Below are 25459 nucleotides of genomic sequence, written 5' to 3'. Positions count from 1 at the left end.
TCTTTGATCTCTAATCTAAGCGCACGCGCGCCCACACTATACACTGCCCTCTCGTGGTGCGCATACACTCCCACTCACGCGCGCGGAGGCGCCTCCTGTGTGGGCGTGAATGACACCCAACAAAAAAACAAATAACAAATTGTTTGATAAAAATAACTATTTATTTACAGATTTTTTCTTTTTTTTGTACAAAAAAACTAAAACAAAGCGTCGTCTCAGACGTCGTCGTCTTTTTCTTCTTCTTCTATCTAAAACTCCAAGACGTCCTCCAAATGTCCTTTCGATTGGTTTCCGCTTTCTTCGTCGTCGTCTCTGTCTTAGTGGCCATTGTTTTGGCCGCCGAAACAGACGACTACGAACTATTGGTGGCCACTGCCCGTCAAATGGTAGACGCATTGGTCGAAGCCGACGCCCGGGACGACGCGTGGCGGACGTCGGACGACGCAATCTTTGAGCAGTATTTTGAGTGCGACGTCCGGGACGACAACTGACATATTTAACGCTGTATTGAAGTGATATCGACGTAACGCTTCCGACGCAAGACATCCGTCGCAGCGGCCGTCGGACGCAAGGCTGGCAAAGTGGGCGGTGCAGAGGCGGCCGGCGCAGCGTCGGTAGTGGTTTGTTGTGTTTTATCAACCCAACGCTGAAGATTGGGATCAAAAACAAGAGAGGGATTGGAATCGTCGGGAAGATGCGCCTGATTTCGGACTAATTGTCGGGAAATTAAAAATCAAATAAAACCGACGAAAAAAATATCAATAAAAATAACTCACGTTTTAAACCAAAAAGTTTCGACAAAATTCCGGAACTCTTTGTCTGCGATTCTCCCGAAACAACTGAATCTGTCATCGATTGCGATGACTGTCGCGGAGGAGGAGGAGATACTGTCGCGGATGCAATAGGCGGCGGCGGAGGAGGCGATGCGGTTGTTGTCGTCCAGTCGTCGTTCGGCAAATTTTGTCGATTTCCAGTCGATTCGGGAAGCGATGAAAACGGCATTACAATTCCCGGCGATGACGTCAGGAATGGATAAGAATTCGTATTGTTTTCTTCGATCGCCGGCTGAGGAGTGAAAATCGGCGGACCGTTTGTGACGTGCGGGACGTCGCCGTTTGCCACAATTTTCATAGTGTCGTCCGGGACGACGGCTGACGACACTGTCATCGATGACGATTGCGGAACGTATTGTTGAGACGTCGGCTGAACGACGGGTTGCGAAACAAAATTCATTTGTGGAATGATTTGACCGTAAAAATCACTTTTCGGCTGTTCTGCCGATTGACGCTGCGTTTGCAGCTCTTCTTCTTGTTGTCGTAGTTGTTGTATCTGTTGTTGTTGTTGAAGTAGTTCTTGTTGTTTCTGCAATTGTTGTTGTTGTTGTCGATTATCTTCTAAATCGTTGACCACTTCGTCGGCAACTGTTTGTCGTTCAGATCGCGTGGGACTATCTTCGGGCGTCGCTTCGGACGACGGCTGAACACTCAACTCATCGTATGGTTCGTCGTCTATGTTGTCGTCGTCTTCGTCGTCCCGATAGACGCTTTCGTCGTTGAAATGTTGACTTTCTTTGTCGACACGTGATTCAATTTCCCGAATAATTAGTCGCGAATTTGCGGCCAAAGAGTCGCCGAAACTTGCGATTTGTCGACAATAGAAAAGAGCGCTTTCGGTAAATCCAAAGTCAAACAGAAGAGCCGCAAATCGGGCCTTATTATCGGCTAAACGGCGATTAAATCGTTTTCCGCCGTAAAGACCAAATTCCAGACATTCGTTGACTAAAAGACATTCGACTTCCGATTCGAAGAGATCTTCGGCCAAAACAAAGTCGTCGTCTCGCGTGTCGTCCGGTCGTCGTCCGAGACGACGCACGAGAGCGAAAAGGTTCGCAAAAAAGCGATTTTCGTCGAAAACCAAGACATCGTTTAAATCCATTTCATTGGCTAAAAGCAAAAGAAAGGCTTCGGCAGTCGTTTTGCGTCCTCTACTCGGACTCGGGTGACCAGAAGACAACAAAGTCGAGTAAAACACGTGAACTGAAAGACAAATCATTGATTAATAATTAGAAAATCAAATGAAAACTCACGAGAATCTTTCGGATCCAATGTTTCGCTGAATTTCCGCAAAGTTTTGGCCAACGGTTCGCCGGGAGGCGCGCCTCCTTCTAGTTGTGGCCATAAAGCGGATAAAGCCATCGCGTGATCGAAAAGTCGATTGTTTAGCGCGTGATTTAGAGCAAGAGATCGCTGACCGCGAAGAAGGAACTGACGAAAGGCGTGGACAACCATTTGGTCGGAATCGGGCGTCGAATCGACGGCAACCAAATGCGGAGTCAAGAGTTCGGCGATTTGGTGGCCTTTTAAGCGCGAGTTTTGCCGAAAAAGAGTTTCCAAAACATGAAAAACAAGACGTCTTTCGAGACAAACGCCTGAAGAACCCAAACGCGACTCCAGAACTCCTCTCGAGCCTCTTAACCATTCAAGACAATTGTCTCTCGCATTGAATGGCAATTGTTGTTGTCTTAAGAGATGTTGTAATTGAAGACAAACGAAAAGATATTCTGAAAACAGATCCGAAAGACTGTAAACAAACACTGATTTCACCGAAAAAGAAGACGTATTGTCCACAACTAAAAGACCCGAAGTACTGAACACGGCTCGCGAGTGGACCTTCCGCTGGCCGTACTTGAGTGGCGCCCGAAGAGTCGGCTTTTCGCGGGTCTTCTGATCTTCCGATTGATGTTTTTGCTGAAGAAGTCTTCGATAGTATTCTCTATAATATTGTGAATAATATTGCGATAAATATTCGTTTTGCGACCAAATCTGTTGCGGGAGTTGTTGGCCATTGACAGCCATTCCGGTCATTGACGGCGGCGACGAATAGTACTGTCCATTAGTGGACATCATTGGCGGCGATTGAATCATATGTTGAATCATCTGCTGTTGTTGTAGTTGGTGTTGGTGTTGTTGGTGTTGGCCACTGACCGACGCCGCAGTCGCCGCCGGGTAGTGGTGGCCACTGGCGAACGATTGTCTGGAATTTGGTCGCGAATTGTGATTATTATTTGCCATTGGATTCAATGCCACGTCTTTTCAAACGACGAAAACACTGAACGCAATCGCAGTCTTTGACACCAATACTGACATCTGGTGTACGGATCAGCTGTTCATAAGTCTAACCATCGATGACGTCGACGACAACGACGACGACAGATGGGGCGACAGTTGTCGGACTAGAGATACAAATAAAAAACCCGAAACCGAAATACAAAAACGGTTTGGTTTTTCGGGTTTTTGTTTTTCATTAATTCAATTAATTATTTTTTTAAATAATAATTAAATGTTTAGTTAATTAAAAAAGTTTTTTTTTAACTATTAATTCAATTGTTTTTTTGTTGATTGAAATTATAGTGAAATATATTGTTAAATAAAATTGTAATTAAAAAAAATAATTTATTACTAATAAACAAAAAAATAATAATTTTTATATTATTTGACAATTTTTTGACCATTTTTTTGATGTTATTGTTGTCTAACATTGGATCAGATCTTAAGCTCTTAATTGACATTCACTGACAAAACGGACAAAAAGAACCACAAAATAACTGGACATCAGATGGCAGTCAATGAATGGATTTCAAGAAAAGACTTGTCTTTTGATGAAAGAAAAAAAAATCTTTTTTTCAGCATTTCTTTTGTCCGAAAAATGTCTTAAAATTCATTGTTTTTTTTCAGCGACAGAAATGAGGCCAACATTTGCCGCAAAAACTGCTTTTTTCGGTGTTTTCTTCTAAAAATATTTTCCGATTTTTTTTGTATTCAAAGAAATGACAAGTTTTTTGTCTAAAAAACTAAAAGTCATTGACTTTTATATTAAAAGAAATGATTTTTTTTAATAATAATAAAAATTATTGTCTTTTTTGCCGAAAATTGTGTCAATTTTTATGTCCGAAAAAAAGTCATTCAAACGAATCGTTTTTCGAAATCATTTGATTTGAAAACCAGTTCTCAGTCTTAGTCTTGGATTCCTTGAAATCATGTCTAAAATGATATGTTTTTTCGCGATTTTCGTCTTTTCTTTAGCCAATGGACAGCCGTTTTCGCCGAATAACTTCTTCTTAGTTCCGGTCAGTATTCGAAACAACGAATATCTCTGAAACCTGTTTTCCCGCAGACAATGGCCTCTTATTCGCGACTTCTCTGCGACTCTCGTCTTCCGGGAACTCATCGTCTTTGTCCACAATTACCGCAATCTCCGCAACAAATGCCGTTTTTGTCTTCGAGTCCTGCCATGACTTCGATGACTTCAATGCCTTTGATGTCTTCTCCCGCCGGACACTCCGGGCCTCCGTTCCTGATGTCCGCTCCTCCCGCTCCCGTTCGCCGCCAACGCCACTTCCACTTCCACCACAATTACCCGACTTCGACCTCCGGTCACGCGATGTCTCATCCTTTGTCTCATTCAATGAATTCAATGAATCAGAAAAAAGTGTTTTTGATTCCCTATTCGTCGTCTCCGTCGTCGTCCTCTTCGTCGTCCGGAACGACGCAAAATGCCGTGAATTTTATTTTAGTTCCCGAAGAACTGTTGTCTCCTTCGGCTCCTTTGGACGCAATGGACGACAAAAACAAAGACAACGAAGTGGAAGAAGAAGAAGACATGAAAATGAAAAAACGGGAAAAACGACGGAAAAAACCGAAACGAAAGAAAACTTCGGCGAAAATCGTGAAAACGCATGAAAAGCACGAAAAAGGATTCGCCGTTCAGTCGACCGCCGATGACGACTACCGATCGGTTCGTTCGGGAAAAGAGTCGAAACACGAGGACTCGGATCAGGAATCGGATTAATAGGGATTAAAAAGCTTCTGAAGAAGCGTTTGTTTGGAATGTTTTTGAATGGCTTTAAGGCTTTTTTTCGTTTGATTTTTTCAGTCATTTTTCGACTCCGACTGCGAATCATATCCTCAAACATACCGTTCCCTCAGTATCCCCCCCCCTCTCTCTCGGCTGTCGGACTGCTGTATGACTGCTGCACGCGCCCCATAAGGGAGAGTCAGTCAAACCAGTCTAGATCCGTGTGGGGGTGGACGGGGGATCGCAATCGCAATCTGAGTCTTAGAGGAGAGGAATCTCTCGTTTTGTTTCTTTGGTTTGGATTTTGACTCTTGATATCCATTCTCTCTTGAGTTGAGTTGAGTTTTGTTGAGTTCCGGCTCCAATCAGAAGCAGAACTCACGGAACGCGTGATTCACGACTTCGCCCACAAGTCGTGGGCGACGCGGCGGCGGATAATCGCAGTGTTGTGTTTGGGAGGACTGGGAGGCGAAAGTCACGAAAGAGTTTCAGAGATTTCAGTATTAGTCGAGTCTTTCAGTGCTTTATTGCTCTAAAAAACAGTCGTTTTTAAAGTCAAACCAAACGGCAGTCAAAACACTGGAAAATACAGTAAAAACTATTATAAGTCTTAGCACTGAATAAAGTACTGAAAATACACTCTGGAATACACCCGCACCCGAAGGCACAGGCGTTCAACTGACTCTGGAATGCCATAATTGCCTACAAAACGGCCGAAAAGGCTGTAAGGCTTTCCCAGACTTTACTGTCCGTTACGTCACACGCGCACAACAAACCATCGCTTGATTGGTTCAACCGTTTGATGGGACGACACTGTATACACGATATACTGACTGAATGGGACGTCCATTTGGGTTTGCCATTCAACCAATTCCTCCTCCGAGAGGACGTCCGTTCGTTTGGTAACTGAGAAGCTCTATGTCTGAAGAGTGACTCCAATAACGCACAGAAAAACAGTTTCAGTTGTTTTTGGTTTCTGTGTTCACAACAGAGACTACTGTTTCGCGACTACCGAAAGACCAAAGACTACCGATTCCTACCACTAAACACCACTGACTACTGACTGATCCAATGGTCCAAATGGACGATCCTTCGCGTCTCTTCGGTAAGACTTTTATTCTTTTTCTCACTTTTAGACCACTTTTTCGCCGATTCTTTGCAAACCTTTCATTCAATGCAAACGTTTTTTCCGTTTTCTTTGGTTTCTTTCAAACAATTTCTAATCTAATCGTAAGTCAAATGATTACCAAATAATCAGTAGTTTTTGTTGTCTTTCGCTTCGCTTTTCATCTCTTTTTTGTCGCAATTTTTCCGACAAATCATTGAAAACTTCAAACAAAACCGACATTTCTGTCAAACACTCGACAACTCGTATCTTAGAAACGCTTTTTATTTCAGAAAAAATACACTTTTTCTGCAGATTTTCTGCAGATTTTCCCGAATTTTCCGAAAAATGTTCGGAAAATCGAAAATTTTTGCAAAAATTAGAATTAATTTCGAAATGAATTCAAAAAATCTAAATAACAATACATTTATTGAGAGATCGCGTGAACTATAGGTTCAAAATTATTCGCAAATTTCAAGCCTTTTATCGCTTTTTCATTCATTCATTCATTCATTCATTGATTAATCCAAAGAAATCTTTTCTAAATTCTAATCCAAAAACTGAATTCTAATCCAATTCCGACTTTTAATCCGAAAACCAAAAGACAAATCGAATGCCTTGAGAAACGCCACTCATTTTCCGCCTCCTTTTTCGTCGCCATTCGTCGCCTCCTTTTCCCCATTGACGCCTCCTTTGCCGCTATTATCGCCTCTTTGGCTGCCATGGCTCGCCAATTGTCGTACACCACTTATCGCGCCTCCCGTCGCCCACCACCACAACCACCACAACACTCCCGCCTCCTCCGCCACCCCCACCTCCACCCACACCTCGACGTCAACAAAGCGGAAATTCGATTTTGCTCGTTTGGCCGAATCTGCGACCCGAAAGGACGATCCGCCCCACCCCCACCCCCACCCCCACCACAACAAACTCTGTTTCCCGGTTCTGGTCTGGAACTGTTGGCCCGCAAGTACGCCCGCGCAGGTCGAGGCCAACGACCGAAAAAGGAGTTTATTTGCAAATACTGTCAAAGAAGATTCACCAAAAGCTATAATCTCTTAATCCACGAAAGAACGCATACCGACGAACGACCCTATACTTGCGATATTTGCGGAAAGGCGTTCCGACGCCAGGATCACCTCAGAGACCACAGGTATGACATCAAATATCCCGTTTATCCCGTTATTCCCGACTAATCCATCGGTGAATCGATAGATACATTCATTCGAAGGAAAAGCCGTTCAAATGTTTGGATTGCGGAAAAGGGTTTTGTCAGTCGCGAACTCTGGCCGTTCACCGAATCCTCCATTTGGACGATTCGCCGCACAAGTGTCCGCAATGCGGTCGCGCTTTCAACCAGAGATCGAATCTGAAGACACATCTGTTGACGCATACGGATATCAAACCATTCGAATGCAGAGATTGTCGGAAAGTCTTTCGCCGTAATTGTGATCTCAGAAGACATCAATTGACTCACAATCAGTCGACTCAAGGAGGTCTTCCCTCGCCTTCCCGATTCTGCGACGCCGAGTGCCGCAAAGCCCACGGATCAGCTGACGATAATTCAACCAAAGAAGAAGACGTCTTAGACGTTGATGTCGAACATTAAGACTAATAATAGTTTTTGTGTTTTTTTGTGTAAAATTCGTGTAAATATTGAATGAATTTTAATGAATAAAAAGCGTTTCAAAAAGTTTTTTGTTTTAATTTTCGCTCAAAAGTCACGACTTTATGAATGAGTTTTGAAATCATAGTAAAAGTCGTGAACGGAAATCACGCGCTTCCACTATACGACTCGACGCGCGTGAGATCTACACACATATAGTTAGGTATAGTTCAGCTATAGTTCAGGTATAGCTCAGGTATAGCTCAGGTATAGCTCAGGGATCAACTGAAAAATCAGTAGAAATCAGTAGAAATCAGACAATTAGTAAAAAAACAGATAATTCTATGGAAAAAGCATTCATTGAGTAATTTTTTATGAAATAATCTTTGAATCGCTTCTCAGGCAATAAAGTGTCGCGAAATCACTGTCTCTTTGCTCTGCCTGAGGCTGCAGTGCCTCCCACGTCGCGCTCACCACCAGCACCAGCTCTATAGCTACCTGAGCTGCTAAGTGGTGGTCCTGTCGTCGAAAAACTCTCGAAAAACTCCAAACACTCAAACACTTGACACTCAGAACAACAAAACCATAAAAACTTCGACGACTTCTGTGACACAACAACTCTCTCTCACATAACAGCCCCGCCTTAGTTCGCGCGCGTGTCGGGTGTGTCTGCAGAATGCGGATCCGTCGTTCCTCTCTCTCTAAAACCGCACCCAAACCTCTGAAACACTACTAAAACCTCTGAAAACCTCTGAAAGACTACTAAAAGGCTCTCTAATGAAGAGAAACGCCTGAAAAGTCTGCTTTTCGTCACTCTTTTTCTCTCTCTTTAAATGTCAGCAAAAAATCAATGAAAATAATTGTTGTCTCGAGAAATGAATTTTGAAAACAATCCATCATTTGATCCAAAGATTTAATCTCAAAAACAATTCTTTCATTTGACTGAAAGACCCAAAACTTTCAACGCATTGAATGTCGTCTGAAGAGCCACTTCTTCGGCCAATTGACCCGAAAGGCCGGCCACCAGTTCGGCCAAAGCGGACACAGAACACGGCTCGTTCCGCGCGAAAGTGCAGTAACTAACAAAACAATAGAAATAAATATAAGAACAAAGAGTTAATCCGTTAATCCGTTTTACCGATTGACAAAAGACATGGAGCGACCGGTGAGAGCCGTTCTGGCCGTTTCGGGAATTCGAGGACTTCTTAGGTTCGGACATTGAAACGGAGAATCAGACATTAAAACTGCGGAAAAACTCATTAATCATTCAATTATTTTAATTATTAATAAAAACAAACGAATTCTTTGAATCGGAAGTTCTTGGGTTTGAATTAATCGTTGAATTGATTCCTCTTTTACCGAAGAAATGGACAAAAATGCGCCGAAAGACAGATACTCTTTGGCCTCGACTTCTGATCCGCGAAACGAAACCACAATTGGAATTCGAGAACAAAATTCGCGTAAAATTCCGACTCTTTTTCGGATTAAAAACGGATTAAAAAACAGATTAACAGAAAAAGACTTACAGTTCTTCGTGAGCGCCGTTTTGTCGGACAAGAAGAGCGCGCGGAAGTCCTTCAGTCGTCAATCGATCGGCTAAAGTGGCCAAACACCGCAACACATCCAATTGGGTGTCTTTTGGCGAGAAATCCCGCGAAAAATCGAGTCCACAATCGCCGATTGCAACGCATTCTTCGGCGCGTAAAACGTCTGCAAAAACTTTCGGTAAAAAAAGTGATCAAAAGATCGAAACAAACCTTCGATTTGTTGTTCAGTTTCTCGATTCCAAAGACGGCTTTCGTGAGCAGAAAGTCCTGAATTCGGATCAAAATATTCGGTAAAAAACTTAATGATATTTTTGAGACCAAACCTGCGGCGCAAACAAGAGTTTCTGAGAAAACAAACCGTTATTTTCGACAAAAAACAGATTAAAAAAACTGAAGACAAACCGGGAAAAAGTCGGGAAAGTCTTAATCCGTCTTTTGTTGACTGAATATTCGTCGTTCGAACGACTATTCTTTGAACGCCTTTTTAGTTCCGAAACAAACGGACAGTCAGTCAATCAGTCAATCATTCAAATGATTAATACCTGAATCGCGAGCTCTGGCTATCACTGAATCGACATCTTTGGCAAACTTTCTGTTGGCGAGAGCGGCGCCCGAATCGACCAACAAATACGCGGAAGAACTGCTAATAGAAGTCGAAGAATAAGAACTCGAAGACGAAGAACAAGAGGTCGTCGTCTGTTGCGTCGCCATTGCCGCGACCGGTGGCGCCGTCTGTCGTGTCTTTCAGTCGACAATCAAAACAATTATCACAAAAAAATCTCTTTATTTAAATAAAAATCGTTTTTTTAGACCAAAACTCCCGAACTCTCGCCGCCGACGACCGCCTTCTGGTCGCCGGCTTTGTTGTTGTCGTCGCCGGCCGTCGGCTGAGAGCGGACTTGAATGCCGTGTTTATCCATATATTCAGTAATTTGTTGTCCTTTTTGAATGATTTGTTGTTTCAATGTTTCGATGAGTGAAGAGATCTTTGAAGAAGAAATCAATTCATTAGACAATTGTCTTCTTCCTCAATGTCTTACCATTTCTTTGTTCTTCTGCAACGACGGCAACACTTCGGCAACCGTTCGTTCGACAAGAACTCCGCCAATCATTCGAAAACACTTTCGCTGTCCGTCCACTTCGGCCAACGCTTCCGTCACTAATCTATAGAAAATTCCCGATTTTGAATTCTGACCACAAAATCAATTGAATGAATGGATTACTTGTGTTCCGTGAGATCTGCTTCCAATTCGGCCACTTTGTTGGCCACTTGTCGCTGTTCTTGACGCAACTCATTGAATCCGCCGATAATCTGTTCATTGGACTGTTTGGTCGACGATTGCTGTTTCGGTACAGTTTTGGCCGACATTTTTTTCGGTGGAAAAAGTGGACAAAAATAATGTCTTTTTTTGAAATGAAAAGCGTTTTTCTGTTTTCAAAACGTTTCGACCGATAGATGGCGTCTGCAATCAGTGGCCAACAGATGGCGCCGACAGTTGTGATCAATTGATAAGTGATTAAAAAAACTATTTTAAAAAAAATTTCTTTTCGACGACTAATTCATTGATTCAAAAAAAAACTCGTATTTTATAACAAAAAACAATTAATTCATTGAAAACAACTCTTTCGCCGAAAGTTGTCATCAATTGATTCAATAATTGATTCAATTGTCGGTAAATTTAAACAACAAAATAAATAGTTATCAATCGGTAATCAAAAAAAATAAATAAATAATTAATTTAAACATTATTTTACAATTAATTAATCGGATTTCTATTCAATTAATTAATTAATTACTCAATAATATCGATATCCTGGTTGGGATCGGATTCGGCCGAAGAACTTCCGGAAATGTTTAGTTCAGATGTGTCCGTTAGAGTATCGGAGTGATGGATGAGGCGAACCCGTCTCGGGATTGATGGCCGCCATCTGCGGGATCTGCGGATCACTAGAGACGAGTCCCGCTATTGTTTTGTACATAATATCTACGCCTTGACCGGTCAGTGCCGACACTTCCAAGAACTCTGTTTTGTATTTGTCGGCCAATTGTCGTCCATTCTCTAAGTTGACCGATTGGTCAGAATCGCCGCCGCAGTCCGACTTGTTGGCCACTAAGAGACGCCGAACCGACAATTTTTCGATTCTTTTCAGTATAGACTCGGTTTCGGTCAACGTTTGGCCGACTGTTTTGTCGTAAACAATGACTACGACTTTCGGTTTAATACCCCAAACGAAAGTATGTAAACTACTGTTGATATCATCTTTAATGTCGATTAATATTAAGAACTGATCCTCTTTTCCATCGACAGAAACTTTGGTCATGTATTTCTCGTCGTCATTGTCTTCATGTGAAGAGACCTCTTGATTCCTACGACTAGCAAATAAAGTGGTTTTGCCGACCGATTTGGCGCCGAGAAACATAACTCTGGCCGCCGCCGCTTCCGCCGATGACGACCTGATTGAAAGAATAGTTTCAAAACAAAAAACTCTTACTCTAAAGACATTTCATTCAAGTATTTATTGATTCAAACGATAGAAAAAACTTAATTTCAAACCTTTTTATGTGTCGACTCTTTAATAGACTGATTCTCAAGTCTTTCATCAGTTTTCGAGTCATTTCCCAAAAAACTAATCAAAGTTTAAAACAAAACAATCAAATGATTGGACGTCTTCTTCAACAAAACAAACGACTATTGGTTTTTGGAGTCATATCTCGAGACGATTACACCATTAGAGCCAAAACCAGACATCAGATGGCAGTCAATCACACAAATGATTTCAAACTGTCTTTTGTCAGAAAAAATTTTGTCCAAAAAAGTGATTAAAAAACTCGTATTTTATTTAAAATAAAAAACAATTAATTCATTGAAAACAACTGTCGTTTGGGTTTTCCATCAGTTTCTTGACGAACAAAGACTTCTTCGTCGACTTCGAAACAAATCAATTGATTCAATTCGGCGAACAATTGGCCGACAATTTCGTCCATTTTATTTGAAGACATTTTTTGGCAATTATTCGAAAGTTTTATGAGTTTTAAACTCTTGTTTTTCGCCAACAATTCAACCAAACCTTCGTTTAAACAAACGTTCGGAACTGATATCGACTCCAAAAGTGGCCAAAAGTCGCCGAAAAACGTCTCGTCCACTGAGAAACGCGAAGTTTCAGCCGAAAGAACGGTCAGTGAAAAGACTCGGAGTCTTCGGAGTCTTCCAATTGACGGAAGAGTTGTTTTCGGATTGGATTCTGAAATATAAACAGAATTTAAAGTGATTTCCAGAAATTGCAGACAATTTGAGTCCAAATCAGACAATAATTGCGACAAATCTTCAAAAGACAAGACATTAAGACGTAATGAAAGACTCTGAAGAAGTGGTAATCGTTTGAGAGTTTGTCTCAAAACTATTCCATCAAAACATTGAAGATATTTGACATTCAATTCTTTTAAATGTTTGTCAAGTCTTTGGATTCGTTTCAAAGTCTTTCCGAAGACTTTTGAATTCGCGCTCAAAGCTATCGAAACGTCTAAAGAGTGGACAAAATCTTGGAATTTCGGCAAACAGTCCAACACTTCCACAATTTGCTTATTATCTTCTTCTTCTTCATAGTCTTCACGGGTTTCGTGTCTTTGGAGACGCAGGAGGCGACGCACCAGAACCCAGAGGGGCCCGAAGTAGAGCATTGTTTCACTTCTTTGAAGTCAAATGTCTTCAATGTTTTGATTGTTTTATTTCATAGAAAAAGAGGTCAACGACTGAACCGAAAAAATTGTGTCAAAATTTTTGTTGAAAAACGAGTTTTAAAATCAACAAAACTTTCAAACATTTATTGACTTTTTATTTGTTAATCGATTTCTAATTGACTTTTCTTTTATAAAAAAAAACAATTTCTTCTGTTTTTTTGTCTTTTAATTCGATTAAAAGATCCGAAAACTCGAAGAGATTTTCTCAAAAAAAAAAACATGTTTTCTTGAATTTCACGTTTTTTCCGACTCTTTGACCGACTTTTTTCCCGTCATTTCCCCGAAGAAGCGATTCCACTCTTTGTCTCGAATTTCTGTCAAAACTTTATTCACGTCTTAATCTTTAGATGTCTTCCAAGCAGTATTAAAAGTGTGATTCCATATAGCGTTATACTAAGTAGAGTTGCCAACTATAAAAAAAATAATATCAATAAAATAAATACAATACAGTTATTATTAAAATTAATTATAAAAATAATATCAATAATTACTTACAATTTATATTGATATATTTTAATATAGCAGTCACATGGTTAATTATAATATCTGAAAAATGTATAAAAAATATAAAACAAAAAATTATTAGTAATTTTATTAAATAAAATTTGATAAAAACTAGATTCACATGGTCTCCCCCTCAGGAGGCCTTTCCAGGCCCGCCCCCGAGTTAAGTGTCTCTAGTTTTTAGCATATGTCGGATAATAAAACAATTCTTACTTTTTATAAATTTTATCCTAAATTAAAAATTATTTATTTATTCAAATAAAACAGTAATAGCAAAAATTTGGTATAAATATTTAACAAAATTATAACTACACACAAAAAAATAATGAAATTTCAATTTTTTAAATATTTATTTTTAACATTTATTTGAATTAAATACATACTTTTAAATATATTTAAATAATATTTGATAAATTTTAATAATTAAATAATAAAAATACTGTTAACAATAAGCATAGTTATTATAATATTTATAGACATTATATAATATTAATATATTACTATTGTATATTACTATTATAATAATAATATTACTATTACTATTACTATTACTATTACTATTACTATTACTATTACTATTACTATTACTATTACTATTACTATTACTATTACTATTACTATTACTATTACTATTACTATTACTATTACTATTACTATTACACTTATTATAATATTATTATATAATTATTTTATGCATAATTATATATTAAAAAAAAGTTTTTATAATTAATGTTACAATTATTTTTTAAAAATAAACTAAAACAGAGAAGAATGGTCTAAGTATATTTTTTCTGGGTCTGTTTCCTCATCAAATTCAATAGATTCAATAATTGTATCATGACTATCAGCTGGAAGTTTACCATCTATAAATATCCAGTTATAAGCATATTCATGAGAACGAAATCTGGAAACTTCCATTGGTGCATTAAATTTTACACGTATTAACGCATCTAAAGTTAAAAATTTTATATTATAACGTGTTCTTTGAAATTGTGTAAGATAAGAAAAACTTCTTTCACTATCTGCACTTGAAAATGATATTGATAAAACAGTTTCTATTAATTGTTTTACATCATTTGTCCAGAGATTATCAAGTTTTAAAAACTCAGACCAAAAAATATGACTTGATTTAGTTGCAACATCACACCAAAGAGGTTCAAATTTATACATATTATCCAATAAATTTTTCCAATTTAATAATAATACATTAATATCAGAATTCCATTTAAAATATTTATGAATACTTTTTATTTCATCATAACCGTATTCAGGATTAATACTTGGTGGTCTAGGAATTAACTTAGGTTCAAATATATCAAACATTTCTATTTCTTTTAATGGAAACCAATTATTGATTTCATCAATCATTGTTTTTAATAATATTTCTCGAACTTCTGATAACTTAGGAATTTCAATTTGAAAATTATTTAGATCAACAGCCATATATTTTATATCTATGTTAGTCTCATATAATGAAAGTGAACATTTTTTCAATAAGTTATCTTTACAATTAACAACACTTAAAAACTCATTTAATATTTGGCCATCTGTTTCTATTAATTCTGATAATCCGTTTATTAAATTAGTAATAGTTGTTTTTTTACCAATTACATTTGACCCTTTTAACTGAAAATAACGAGAATATTTTTTTAAATGTGTCATAATATCTTCAATAAAATGTAATATCGCTAAGAAATTTTTATTAGTAATTATATTTTTATATTGACCAGCTGTATGCATTGTTTTTTTTGTGAAAATCTTAGGATTTTGTAAAATAAAATTAAATGCAGAAAATAAAATTTTCCAATCTTTTTTAACGTTTGCAATAGCATTATAATAACCATTTACCCAGCGTATTTCATATATTTTTAATAATTTATATAATCTCATATTTAATATTTCTGCCTGGTCTTTTAAAACAGCAAAGCGTTTTGGTGAATGAGAATAAAAAAAATTATGTAGATCGTTTATTGTATCCTCAAAATCACTAAAATAACTATGAATATGTAATGATTTAGTTAAAGCTAGTTCAAGCTTATGTGCTGCACAATGAGTTTGAAACAAAACATTTGGCTTAATTAAATCAATAAAATATTTAACTAACCCTCCTGATTTACTTTTCATTACATTTGCACCATCTGATGAATAACTTACTAGATTTAGTTTTATATATTCTGTAAGTTCGTCATGATCTAAGTATTCTTTAATAGCATTAAAAATTGATAAAGCAGAAGCATCCAACCCAAGGGGTATTAAACGGTAAAAATAAATCATAGGTCTAGTATATTCAATAGTTTGAAATAATACAGAAACGTAATGATCAGATTGATGGTCAGTAGATGTATCTAAAATAATTCCTACTGGTTTGTTCTTACTTTTTAAATAATCAATTAGTTTTAAATGCATTTGATTACTTATAGAGATTGCAATTTCAGTAGCAGCAACATTATTGGATAAATAAGATCCAAGTTTCACATTATGTGTTTTTTCTAAATCAACTATTGTTTTATGTTGATTAAATGCCAAGTTAGTTATAATTTCAGTATATACAATTCTAAACATTCTACTTGTTGCTGCTACCTCTATTTTTTGAATATCTTTTTTTGTTTGAATATCAATAAAATAATTATTCATTTTTTCTACTCCATATTGTTTTAATTTATTAATAATTGTTGTATGAACAACTGTTTTATGATGGTTCAATATTATTTTATAATTTGTATCATAATTATCAATTAATTGGCCTGGAATATCTGCAACATTTGGCAAATTTCTTTTGTCAATTGCAAATTCCTTTACATATTTACTACATATTCTGCAATAATATGTATCATGCTCAATGTCATACATAAACCAGGATTGTATTAGTTTATTATTTCTCAAAGTATTTAATGGCATCATTTTAGGATGTTTAGCGTTAATAATATCTATCCATTTATAATCAAAATTTTCAACAGATAACCAAGGTTCATATGTTTTTTCAAACATATTTTCTAGTCTTTCATTTGCAATTATTAATGATTCTAAATAATTTTCATCATTGCTTCTTAAATTATCAGTACACTGATCTGATCTTGCTAAATTTACACTTGCATTTATATCTGAAATAACTAAATCAGTAATAATACTTTCATATTCATTAGGCTCAACATTTCCTGAACAGACACCAGTATTTATTGGCAAATTAGGTATTATTTTTATTAAATGAGGTGTTATTTTGTTAATATTTTGTAAGTTTATTTTATAAGATGTCAATGAACAATCATTTACATCATTAGGTGTTGGTGTTCCTAATCTAAATATATCTGGTATAAACGGTTCGGTTAACTGAGAACAACGACTTAAACTGTAATCATTTTTCCAGGGTTCATCATAATCTCTTAGTAGATAAAACTTATTTTTATATTTTGGTACAATTGTTTCAAAAATTAAACATTTATCATATACAGCTCGTCTTCCGACAACAATTAAATCAATTATTGTCTTTTTAATTATTATTTCCCATTCTTTAGTAATTTTAATTTCCCGATGTTTGTCATTTAGTTTTAGAGAAAGTATATCTTCTTTACTATACAATAACGCTATTCCAGTTGGAGTTTTTTGCCCATTTGGTATAAAGTTTGCATATTGCTTTGTAGATAAATGATGTCGAAATTCAACATTAATATCATCAAACTTTAGATCTGCTTCAGGTACATCAATTCCACCCAATACAAACAAACGTGTTGTTGAGTTAAACGTTTGGTTATTTATTTTCGCATATCCAGTAATTATTGGATTACCTATAAAAACAAAATAATATATGTATTCTTAATTTTATTTTTTATAGTACAAAATATACTTCTAGCGCTTAATTCAATTATTATTATTACAAATCCATTTAATGAAAAATCGTCTTCATGGTCATCAGAAAACAGCTTTAATTCAATAAACTCGTATTTTTCAACTTTTTGAGTAGCATCACTATTAAATTCATTGATAACAATCTTTTTTTCTCTTTCTCTGTCTCTCTATCTATTTATCTATCTTTATCTGTGTGTGTGTATGTATGTATGTATGTATGTATGTGTATGTATGTGTATGTATGTATGTATGTGTGTGTATGTATGTGTATGTATGTGTATGTGTGTGTATGTATGTGTGTGTATGTATGTGTGTGTATGTATGTGTATGTGTGTGTATGTATGTGTGTATGTGTGTGTATGTATGTGTGTATGTGTGTGTATGTATGTGTGTGTATGTATGTGTGTGTATGTATGTGTGTGTATGTATGTGTATGTGTGTGTATGTATGTGTGTATGTGTGTGTATGTATGTGTGTGTATGTATGTGTGTGTATGTGTATGTGTGTTTATGTATGTGTGTATGTGTGTGTATGTATGTGTGTGTATGTATGTGTATGTATGTGTATGTGTGTGTGTATGTATGTGTGTATGTATGTGTGTGTATGTATGTATGTGTGTATGTGTGTGTATGTGTGTGTGTGTGTGTATGTATATGTGTATGTGTATGTGTATGTGTATGTGTATGTGTATGTGTATGTGTATGTGTATGTGTATGTGTATGTATGTATATGTATGTGTATGTGTATGTGTATGTGTATGTGTATGTGTATGTGTATGTGTATGTGTATGTGTATGTATGTAATTTTATAGGGAAAGAGTATTTAATTAATTAATTAATTATTATTTTAATACATTTATTAATTCACTATAATTAATACATATTACAGTATAACAGTTTTTAATATATATTTTTAATTTTAACTTTATTATTTATAACTTACTGCACAATTTATTTATTTATAAGTTATTTATTTAATTTTTTAGTTAAATATTATTAAAATTTCACATGTTTATATACGTCTTAATATTTTTGTATAGAAATGTCCATTTTTCCTCTTAAAATAATCAATAATATAATTTTTATAATAAAACATAGGAGTATTTTTTGTTTATGGCAACTCTGACTATAATATTTAGTGCATTTTATTTTACACTATTAATACTGTATAGTATTATCTACTAAGCGTTAGACTACATGTACTGTTATAACGCCTGTCTGATTGGCCCTTTTAAGTATGCTTCCAAGAGATCTGTTTTCAGCGCTTTTTTCATCTTTGCTTTTGTCAAACATTTGGCACTTTTTGTGTCTATAATTTGCTAACAGTTTGCATACAATCTCTACATCTAAAAAAAGGCCGTCTTTTGCAACGACCTGCGCATCTCGTGTCTCGTCTTCCGAGTGTTTGTCCGCGTCTTCAGAGCTCTCAATATCATCGCCGAAGACATGCGGAGACAAAACATTTCTCCGTTTTTTTTTCGGTCAGTTTTGCCGAAACGAATCCATTTTGCAGACAATCAATGAAGACATCGGAAGACAAGAGTTGCGGAAGTTTTCAATTTGTTTTGACATTTGATTCAATTGTTTGTAATTAAAGTCAATTAAAATCAATTGTTTTTTGTTTGAAAAACAAAACAAACATTCAATTAGTGTTTAATCCGGAAATCCATTGATTGAAACAAATTGACAGATCATTAGATCATCAGAACATCAGAACATCCGACACAACAAACACTTCCAACACATCCTTCCAATTCATGACTGCCGCCGGCCTTCCGTCGCCCGAAGCCTTCAGAAAACATGACTTTTAGAAGAAAAACACGTCTTTTAAAACACGAAATACCTATACTTTGATCCGCACGTGACTCTGACGTCACTCTCTGGTGACGACACTCTCTGTCACTCTCTTTTAGAGAACAGTTATCTCTAAAAACAGATTAAGAAATGCGATAAAAAATCAGTTCAAAAGAAAATGTCTTTTTTCGTCGGAATCGAAGGGTTTGTCCATTCAATCGGATTCCAACTCCCGATCACTCACTCTCTCCCTCTTTAGGGGCGCCTCCTTCTCCAAAGCCGTTCTCCTCGACTCTGATGGACAGGTATTGGCCAAAGAAGACTCTGGTCCTTCGACCAATCATTGGGTAAGTCTTGGACACTGTTTTACTCCATTTAATCCATTAATTGATCCATTGATCAGATGATCGGTCAAAAGGAATGTTTCCTTCGAATTCATTCGTTAATCCAATCGCTTCTCCGTTCGGCCTCTTTGTCCACCGAAACCCGTATTAAAGCCGTCGGTCTTTGTCTGAGTGGATGTGAAGATCAAAATCAAAACCAGAAACTCTGTTCCGACTTTTCCAATCAGTTTCCCGAACTCTTCGACCACTGTTTGGTCGCTTCCGATACAATGGGATCTTTGTTCACCTGTTTTCCCGACGGAGGAGTCGTTCTCATTGCCGGTCAGTCTTCTATTGAATCCATTTAATCCTTTAATCCCTTTAATCTCAGGAACCGGCAGTAATTGTCTGCTCTTCAACGCCGACGGGTCTTCAGCCAAATGCGGCGGTTGGGGTCATCTGCTTGGAGATTACGGTATTCTCGCTGACCTTTGACCTTTGACACTAACACTCTCTCTCTATAGGCGCCGGTATTTCGATCGCCAATTCCGCCGTTCGCTCTGTTCTCGAATCCGAAGACAATTTCCGTCAGACCATTGACTCTCCCGACTCTTCGCGTGTCCGCCAACTCGTTGTCCAACACTTCGGTCTTCCCGACGACAATTTGGCGGCCATTTTGCGTCCGGCTTACGCGGAGTTCGATAAATCGTTTTTCGCCTCAATTTCCAAATCTTTAGCCAAACGTTTGTTTCGTTTTTAATCCAATTTTAATCCAATAATAATCCAATAATAATCCTATTGTGTCTCTCAGTTGCCGCCGACGGAGACCAATTGGCCGCCAGTTTGTTCTTCAAAGCCGGACAAGATTTAGCCGAACATTTGAACGCAATTCTACCCAAAGCTCAAGCCGTGAGTCAAAACACAAACAAAAACTCCTCAAAAATCTCGGTTTTGTTTTTCAGTCACTCCTGAAGAATGGATTATCTGTGGTTTGTGTCGGATCTGTATTCAAGAGTTGGTCTCTTCTCGAACCCGGTATTCAAATCACTTTAATCTCTCTTTAAATCCCGTTTTAATCCCCGAAATCACAGGCTTTTTGTCCGCTTTGACGCCCGAACTCCACGAACTGACTCTCCGACTGCTGACCACTAGTTCGGCATTTGGCGCCGCATTCCTGGCCTCTCGTAAAAGTGGACACACTTTGCGAATGGATTTCGACCGCAATTCGGAACTCTTGCGACACATTAGACGATAAAAAACAGAACTTTTGGTACTTTTTTCTATTAATTAATCCATAAATAGTTTAAACATTTTTTACCTCAAAAACGGACTAAAAATTTAAATAAAATATTTTTTATTTTTTTTCGATAAAACAATTGAGAACTCAATTCAAATCTTATTTAAATAATTGATTAAATAATTCAATAATTGATTCAATTGTCGGTAAATTAAACAAAAAAAAATAGTTATCAATCGGTAATCAAAAAAACATTTTTTTACAATCAGTTAATAATCGGATTTCTATTCAAAATTAATTAATAAATGAATTATTAATAATTAGTTGACTTTTAATTACTCAATAATATCGATATCCTGTTTGGGATCGGATCCTGACGAAGAACTTCCGGAAATGTTAAGTTCAGATGTGTCCGATAGAGTATCCAGTGATGGATGTGGTGATCCCGTCTCGGGATTGATGGCCGCCATCTGCGGGATCTGCGGATTGTCATCGCTAACCAGTCGTGCAATCAATTTGTACAAATCGTCCACATGTTGACCGGTCAGTGCGGACACTTCGAGGAATTCAGTTCCGTATTTGTCGGCCAATTGTCGTCCATTCTCTAAGCTGACCGATTGGTCAGAATCGCCGCCGCAGTCCGACTTGTTGGCCACCAATAGGCGCCAAACAACCAGTTTTTGGATTTTCTTCAGTATTGTTTCCGCATCGGTCAACGTTTGGCCGACTGTTATGTCGTAAACAATGACTACGACTTTCGGACAAACGGCCCAAACAAACGTCTTTATATTTTGCAAGTCATGTAACATGTCTAACACTAGCAACAGCTGATCCTCTTTGCCATCGACAGAAACATTGAGTTGATATGAACTGTCGTCGTCATTGTCTTCATGTGAAGAGACCTCTTGATTCCGACGACTAGCAAATAAAGTGGTTTTGCCGACCGATTTGCCGCCCAGAAACAGTACTCTGGCCGCCGCCGCTGCCACTGATAACGATCTGATTGAATGAATAGTTTTTTTTTGGATCAGTTATAGTGAAATCAGAAATAGTTTGAAAATAAACAGAAAACTCTTACTCTGAAGACATTTCATTCAAGTATTTATTGATTCAAACGATTGAAAAAAAAACTTAATTTCAAACCTTTTCAGATGTCTGTCCTTTAAGAGACTGATTCTCAAGTTATAGTCAGAAATAGTTTCAAAACAAAAAACTCTTACTCTAAAGACATTTCATTCAAGTATTTATTGATTCAAACGATTGATAGAAAAACAAACTTTTTTTTGACTAACCTTTTCAGATGTCTGTCCTTTAATAGACTGATTCTCAAGTTTTTCATCACTTTTCGAGTCATTTCCCAAAAAACTAATCAAAGTTTAAAACAAAACAATCAAATGATTGGACGTCTTCTTCAACAAAACAAACGACTATTGGTTTTTGGAGTCATATCTCGAGACGATTACACCATTAGAGCCAAAACCAGACATCAGATGGCAGTCAATCACACAAATGATTTTGTCCAAAAAAAACCAATCAATTGATTGAATTCGGCGAACAATTGGCCGACAATTTCGTCCATTTTATTTGAAGACATGACAGACAGCGGACTTTTTTATTTCAAAAACCGAAACTAAAAATCAAAAGATTTAAATGAAATCAAAGTTTTGTTTTGTTTTTTGTTAAAAAACTTTTATTTTATTTTCGATAAAACAATTGAGAACTCAATTCAAACCCTATTTCTTGTGCGTAAATCACGTGCGATATAATAACCGAACCGAAGAGTCCGAAACCGAAGAGTTCTTCGCGATTCTCGAGTTCTGAGAAATCAATTTCTGATTCATTTTAAAAAACAGATAAAAAACTAGAATTTATTGACAAAAATTGTCGTTCAATAGTCGGCCAACACTTCCCGCCAATGAACGGTAAACCAGATTCTTCCCGATTTGAATGGACGCGATTCCACTCTTCCGTTTCCGTCTTTTTCGGCCACCAATTGGTCTAATTTGACGAAAACTTTGGCAATGGATTCGTCGGCATTCCATCGGTCTTTGTCTATCAATTCGAACTGCAAGATGGCGTCCGATCGGACTCTGGTCTCGTGATCGAACATATAATTCCATTTCGGCGATCGGGTGTTCTGGTCGGCCGGCGATCGTCCGATTCGGCGCAATCGCGTTCCTTCCAGAACACAGAGTTCGACGTAAGCGTCGGCTCTTTGGGAAAACCAGGTTTTGTCCATTTGAGGAACCGTGGCGTTCAATGCAACCACTGTTATCAGTAGATCCCGGACCGGAGGTATTGTTGTTGTGGTTGTGGTGGTGGTGGGGTCGGCCTGCAGAGCGAGAGATTGCGACAAAACGGCCGATTGTTGCGAATGTTGAGATATTAGTTGCGATTCAGACGGAAATCCGGATTTCGGAATCAATAGAAACACCAGAAGACCGATTGCCATCGAAATGCTGATCAATAAGACTAGCAATCGCTTCCAAGACATCCATTTCGGCGGTCGATATTGCGGCAGAAGTTGTAAAACGATTCCTTCGGCCGAAGAATAGTGCGCTTCGAATGACTGTTTCAGACGTTGTTTCAAATCGTTTTCGCAAACACTTTGAGACGACATTCCCGACTAAATGGACAAATGGTTAGACAGACAGTCACTGAATGTCGAAAATACTGACCTTTTTGTCGACCGTTTCCGACATTTCCGACATTTTTAATGAGTTTTTAATCAAAATATTTCTTGAAATTCAAAACTGTTTTCAAAACTACAGAACGAATGCGTAATCAATGAGGAAATGAACTCAAAATCCAATTTCAAGGACAAAGAAACGCCTTTTCTATACAAAAGACACGCCTTTTATACAACAAACACGTCCTCTGAGTCACCATTTCTCTGAAGGACACTTGAACTGACAAAACTGACCGCAAGTCCCCGCAAATCAGTCATTTCGGTTCATTAATCTGGTCATCAATTGTCCGCCAATTCCGTCCACTGAATACGGAATCAATCGATTCAGAGACCACTCTTTACTTTAGTCACTACTCAGTCGTCGACTCTGAGATCTTTCGAAAGGACGGAACAGGAAGTGCTTTCGAGTGGTCGGACGGACGGACGGACGGTCTGAACGACCGAAAAACAAAACATTGAATTTTTGGTACTTTTTTATACAACAAATACACAGAGAAATACATTGATTGTTACCACTGAACGGCCCAATAGTTCGACGCAACGACAAGACAGTAGTGTTGAAGAAGTTGTTCCAAAAGTTCCGTTTCGTCCAAAAACTCGAGACTTTCGGCTCTTTGTCTGTCTTTGGAGTCCAACAACTGTTGATAAACAGTTCTCATATCCCATGCCTTGACGTGAAGACAACTGTTTGAAAGGAAAGTCTGTTTCCAGTCTTCGAGAGTCGTTTCGCTTCCCAATAAAGGCGTTTCTCTTAAAGACAACGATTCCCTCATCACGTGACAAAAGGCGTCTCCCTTTCCGATGACATCGAAGACCACAAACGTCGCCGACGGGAAACCAGTGGCCAAAGTCCTGACGAGAGTCTGAGTCTGGTCACGTGTCCAATAAAGTAAAACGCATTCAAAGACAAAGAGAATCGGATCCGTTGTCTTCACAGAGCAATCGGTGGTCAATCTGTGGATCAGTTGTCGGCCTTTTGTGGCGTCGGATCCGAAGGCGTGATAACGACTCGAATGAAGACAAACGCCTTTTCTGTCGCTTTTGTCGTCCAAAAGTCGGGAAAGTTCTGGACATTTGTCGATTGTGTGGACTTTTTCGGCGATGACTTGATTGGTGTCCACATCAACCACTCGACAGAATTCTCGCGATTCTCGACACAAACTATTGGATTAAACGCGGATTAAAACACGGATTAACTAATCCAATGACAGATAATTACCGCCAATAAAGAGCGTCAAAACCGCAGCCAATGTTCACGATTTGCGCCCGACTCGTCTCGCGCTGACAAAACTGGTCAATCACGTGATTGACGGCTCGGCAGCGGCCATAATAGCCGCGATTGATTTCGGGTGTCCTTTTCAGAGGGGATTCGCGACAAAACAAACCGACAAAAGGATCCGAAACGTAATTCAATGACGCAATCGCCGCCTTTGAACGACTGGCCTCGTTGTTTGTCCACTCAACGTCCGCCGACATCGTGTCCTAATGTATAAATAGCTTCGGGAGCGGCGGCGGTCAGAAATCGGGAGATATATACACACAAGTTTCGGCCGAAGATTCGGTACTTTTTTCCACCAAAATTAATGTCTATAACTAAACGATTGTCTCTAAAAAAAACGGACCGAAAGTTTGTGACAAAAAATTAAATGTTATTTTGATTTTTGGTTTTCAATACACAAACTGTTTGTTTGTTTTGTTTTAAAAAACCATTTGTTTGTCATTTATTTGACAACTAATGAGACAATTGTTGCCATCTATTGTCGGATTTAATTAAACAAACTTCACGACTATATTACGGGAATCCTGCAGTTATGTCGGGACTAATCGGGATTTATTAAAAAATAAAAGTAATTAAATAACAAAAAAAATTATAATTATATTATCACTGAATCTGATCTTCAAATGTAAATCTTCTGATTAAAAAAATCACTTAAAATACCACTGAATTTAAGAGAAAAAAAATATTTATTACAAAAATAAATAAATTTTTTAAAGAGATTATTTGACATTCAAATCGGGAATTTAGTGGCCATTTAATTGTATCGCTATTTTTTGTGACCATTTTTATTGTGGCCACTAATTCCCGATTTGACGGTCAATAATCTCTTTCAAGAGATTTATTTGATTTTTTAAATTCAGTGGTTTTTTTTCTTCAGATGATTTACATCTGAAGATCAGATTCAGTGATAATATAATTATAAAAAAGAGTTATATTTTTT

General features: G+C 37.5%; 10 protein-coding genes across 12 annotated transcripts; 3 read left to right on the top strand and 7 right to left on the bottom strand.

Moving 5' to 3' along the window:
• Positions 1–181: 181 nt before the first annotated feature.
• LOC128955396 (uncharacterized) lies at positions 182–3249 on the bottom strand. Its single transcript, XM_054301063.1, has 3 exons — positions 2087–3249; positions 777–2036; positions 182–711 (listed from the first exon to the last, which is right to left on the bottom strand). Exons 1-3 carry the CDS (start codon positions 3069–3071, stop codon positions 497–499), a joined length of 2460 nt encoding a protein of 819 aa, XP_054157038.1. The 5' UTR covers positions 3072–3249; the 3' UTR covers positions 182–496.
• An 805-nt stretch (positions 3250–4054) lies between these two features.
• LOC128955399 (uncharacterized) lies at positions 4055–6749 on the top strand. The gene is made up of 2 exons (XM_054301067.1): positions 4055–5959; positions 6564–6749. Exon 1 carries the CDS (start codon positions 4177–4179, stop codon positions 4846–4848), a length of 672 nt encoding a protein of 223 aa, XP_054157042.1. The 5' UTR covers positions 4055–4176; the 3' UTR covers positions 4849–5959; positions 6564–6749.
• On the top strand, positions 6682–7568 carry LOC128955196 (protein odd-skipped-related 2-like). The gene is made up of 2 exons (XM_054300841.1): positions 6682–7112; positions 7175–7568. Exons 1-2 carry the CDS (start codon positions 6682–6684, stop codon positions 7566–7568), a joined length of 825 nt encoding a protein of 274 aa, XP_054156816.1.
• An 820-nt stretch (positions 7569–8388) lies between these two features.
• Positions 8389–9872, bottom strand: LOC128955398 (3'-5' ssDNA/RNA exonuclease TatD-like). The gene is made up of 8 exons (XM_054301065.1): positions 9655–9872; positions 9515–9592; positions 9436–9456; positions 9323–9379; positions 9092–9275; positions 8864–9039; positions 8704–8809; positions 8389–8644 (listed from the first exon to the last, which is right to left on the bottom strand). Exons 1-8 carry the CDS (start codon positions 9821–9823, stop codon positions 8500–8502), a joined length of 936 nt encoding a protein of 311 aa, XP_054157040.1. The 5' UTR covers positions 9824–9872; the 3' UTR covers positions 8389–8499.
• A 5-nt stretch (positions 9873–9877) lies between these two features.
• LOC128955404 (prefoldin subunit 2-like) lies at positions 9878–10618 on the bottom strand. Its single transcript, XM_054301072.1, has 3 exons — positions 10336–10618; positions 10153–10276; positions 9878–10098 (listed from the first exon to the last, which is right to left on the bottom strand). The coding sequence occupies exons 1-3, from the start codon at positions 10479–10481 to the stop codon at positions 9919–9921; spliced, it is 450 nt and encodes a 149-aa protein (XP_054157047.1). The 5' UTR covers positions 10482–10618; the 3' UTR covers positions 9878–9918.
• Positions 10619–10819: 201 nt separating this feature from the next.
• On the bottom strand, positions 10820–11854 carry LOC128955400 (GTP-binding protein Rheb homolog). The gene is made up of 2 exons (XM_054301068.1): positions 11668–11854; positions 10820–11567 (listed from the first exon to the last, which is right to left on the bottom strand). The coding sequence occupies exons 1-2, from the start codon at positions 11727–11729 to the stop codon at positions 10973–10975; spliced, it is 657 nt and encodes a 218-aa protein (XP_054157043.1). The 5' UTR covers positions 11730–11854; the 3' UTR covers positions 10820–10972.
• Positions 11855–18558: 6704 nt separating this feature from the next.
• On the top strand, positions 18559–20640 carry LOC128956394 (N-acetyl-D-glucosamine kinase-like). The gene is made up of 8 exons (XM_054302128.1): positions 18559–19195; positions 19251–19338; positions 19395–19656; positions 19706–19789; positions 19839–20057; positions 20126–20223; positions 20277–20349; positions 20406–20640. Exons 1-8 carry the CDS (start codon positions 19170–19172, stop codon positions 20567–20569), a joined length of 1014 nt encoding a protein of 337 aa, XP_054158103.1. The 5' UTR covers positions 18559–19169; the 3' UTR covers positions 20570–20640.
• Positions 20641–20869: 229 nt separating this feature from the next.
• On the bottom strand, positions 20870–22153 carry LOC128956398 (GTPase RhebL1-like). 3 transcript variants are annotated; one of them, XM_054302133.1, is made up of 3 exons: positions 21844–22153; positions 21695–21772; positions 20870–21550 (listed from the first exon to the last, which is right to left on the bottom strand). In XM_054302133.1, the coding sequence occupies exons 1-3, from the start codon at positions 21903–21905 to the stop codon at positions 20887–20889; spliced, it is 804 nt and encodes a 267-aa protein (XP_054158108.1). In that variant the 5' UTR covers positions 21906–22153; the 3' UTR covers positions 20870–20886. The 3 variants fall into 3 exon arrangements, with proteins under 3 accessions (XP_054158108.1, XP_054158109.1, XP_054158110.1); XM_054302134.1 differs by lacking the exon at positions 21695–21772; XM_054302135.1 differs by lacking the exons at positions 21695–21772; positions 21844–22153 and adding an exon at positions 21630–21685.
• Positions 22154–22287: 134 nt separating this feature from the next.
• LOC128956400 (uncharacterized) lies at positions 22288–23291 on the bottom strand. Its single transcript, XM_054302136.1, has 2 exons — positions 23230–23291; positions 22288–23177 (listed from the first exon to the last, which is right to left on the bottom strand). The coding sequence occupies exons 1-2, from the start codon at positions 23260–23262 to the stop codon at positions 22440–22442; spliced, it is 771 nt and encodes a 256-aa protein (XP_054158111.1). The 5' UTR covers positions 23263–23291; the 3' UTR covers positions 22288–22439.
• A 445-nt stretch (positions 23292–23736) lies between these two features.
• LOC128956397 (leucine carboxyl methyltransferase 1-like) lies at positions 23737–25065 on the bottom strand. The gene is made up of 2 exons (XM_054302132.1): positions 24460–25065; positions 23737–24401 (listed from the first exon to the last, which is right to left on the bottom strand). Exons 1-2 carry the CDS (start codon positions 24714–24716, stop codon positions 23750–23752), a joined length of 909 nt encoding a protein of 302 aa, XP_054158107.1. The 5' UTR covers positions 24717–25065; the 3' UTR covers positions 23737–23749.
• Between the last annotated feature and the right edge of the window lie 394 nt (positions 25066–25459).

The sequence above is a fragment of the Oppia nitens genome, unplaced genomic scaffold (assembly GCF_028296485.1).
Source record: "Oppia nitens isolate AA-2021 unplaced genomic scaffold, nextdenovo-longstitch-racon4-pilon3 scaffold2_pilon_pilon_pilon, whole genome shotgun sequence".
Lineage (NCBI taxonomy): Eukaryota > Metazoa > Arthropoda > Arachnida > Sarcoptiformes > Oppiidae > Oppia > Oppia nitens.
This window is presented reverse-complemented; position numbering and strand designations above follow the sequence as displayed.

What these genes read in the sequence shown, in the direction of transcription:
- LOC128955396 (XM_054301063.1), bottom strand. Translation starts at nt 3,071, where the DNA reads ATGGCAAATAATAATCACAATTCGCGACCAAATTCCAGACAATCGTTC. An exon ending in ATTGGATCCGAAAGATTCTC is followed by an intron (nt 2,037 to 2,086) that starts GTGAGTTTTCAT and finishes TTTGTCTTTCAG; the next exon opens with TTCACGTGTTTTACTCGACT. An exon ending in GAAACTTTTTGGTTTAAAAC is followed by an intron (nt 712 to 776) that starts GTGAGTTATTTT and finishes CCCGACAATTAG; the next exon opens with TCCGAAATCAGGCGCATCTT.
- LOC128955399 (XM_054301067.1), top strand. Translation starts at nt 4,177, where the DNA reads ATGGCCTCTTATTCGCGACTTCTCTGCGACTCTCGTCTTCCGGGAACT.
- LOC128955196 (XM_054300841.1), top strand. Translation starts at nt 6,682, where the DNA reads ATGGCTCGCCAATTGTCGTACACCACTTATCGCGCCTCCCGTCGCCCA. An exon ending in GATCACCTCAGAGACCACAG is followed by an intron (nt 7,113 to 7,174) that starts GTATGACATCAA and finishes GTGAATCGATAG; the next exon opens with ATACATTCATTCGAAGGAAA.
- LOC128955398 (XM_054301065.1), bottom strand. Translation starts at nt 9,823, where the DNA reads ATGGCGACGCAACAGACGACGACCTCTTGTTCTTCGTCTTCGAGTTCT. An exon ending in AGCCAGAGCTCGCGATTCAG is followed by an intron (nt 9,593 to 9,654) that starts GTATTAATCATT and finishes GGAACTAAAAAG; the next exon opens with GCGTTCAAAGAATAGTCGTT. An exon ending in AACTGAACAACAAATCGAAG is followed by an intron (nt 9,276 to 9,322) that starts GTTTGTTTCGAT and finishes AAGTTTTTGCAG; the next exon opens with ACGTTTTACGCGCCGAAGAA.
- LOC128955404 (XM_054301072.1), bottom strand. Translation starts at nt 10,481, where the DNA reads ATGTCGGCCAAAACTGTACCGAAACAGCAATCGTCGACCAAACAGTCC. An exon ending in GCAGATCTCACGGAACACAA is followed by an intron (nt 10,277 to 10,335) that starts GTAATCCATTCA and finishes AATTTTCTATAG; the next exon opens with ATTAGTGACGGAAGCGTTGG. An exon ending in TGCAGAAGAACAAAGAAATG is followed by an intron (nt 10,099 to 10,152) that starts GTAAGACATTGA and finishes TCTTCTTCAAAG; the next exon opens with ATCTCTTCACTCATCGAAAC.
- LOC128955400 (XM_054301068.1), bottom strand. Translation starts at nt 11,729, where the DNA reads ATGACTCGAAAACTGATGAAAGACTTGAGAATCAGTCTATTAAAGAGT. An exon ending in AAGAGTCGACACATAAAAAG is followed by an intron (nt 11,568 to 11,667) that starts GTTTGAAATTAA and finishes TCTTTCAATCAG; the next exon opens with GTCGTCATCGGCGGAAGCGG.
- LOC128956394 (XM_054302128.1), top strand. Translation starts at nt 19,170, where the DNA reads ATGTCTTTTTTCGTCGGAATCGAAGG. An exon ending in TCATCTGCTTGGAGATTACG is followed by an intron (nt 19,790 to 19,838) that starts GTATTCTCGCTG and finishes CTCTCTCTATAG; the next exon opens with GCGCCGGTATTTCGATCGCC. An exon ending in TTCCAAATCTTTAGCCAAAC is followed by an intron (nt 20,058 to 20,125) that starts GTTTGTTTCGTT and finishes TGTGTCTCTCAG; the next exon opens with TTGCCGCCGACGGAGACCAA.
- LOC128956398 (XM_054302133.1), bottom strand. Translation starts at nt 21,905, where the DNA reads ATGACTCGAAAAGTGATGAAAAACTTGAGAATCAGTCTATTAAAGGAC. An exon ending in AAGGACAGACATCTGAAAAG is followed by an intron (nt 21,773 to 21,843) that starts GTTAGTCAAAAA and finishes AAATGTCTTTAG; the next exon opens with AGTAAGAGTTTTTTGTTTTG. An exon ending in AAGGACAGACATCTGAAAAG is followed by an intron (nt 21,551 to 21,694) that starts GTTTGAAATTAA and finishes TCATTCAATCAG; the next exon opens with ATCGTTATCAGTGGCAGCGG.
- LOC128956400 (XM_054302136.1), bottom strand. Translation starts at nt 23,262, where the DNA reads ATGTCGGAAATGTCGGAAACGGTCGACAAAAAG. An exon ending in CGGAAACGGTCGACAAAAAG is followed by an intron (nt 23,178 to 23,229) that starts GTCAGTATTTTC and finishes TTGTCCATTTAG; the next exon opens with TCGGGAATGTCGTCTCAAAG.
- LOC128956397 (XM_054302132.1), bottom strand. Translation starts at nt 24,716, where the DNA reads ATGTCGGCGGACGTTGAGTGGACAAACAACGAGGCCAGTCGTTCAAAG. An exon ending in TTTGACGCTCTTTATTGGCG is followed by an intron (nt 24,402 to 24,459) that starts GTAATTATCTGT and finishes TTAATCCAATAG; the next exon opens with TTTGTGTCGAGAATCGCGAG.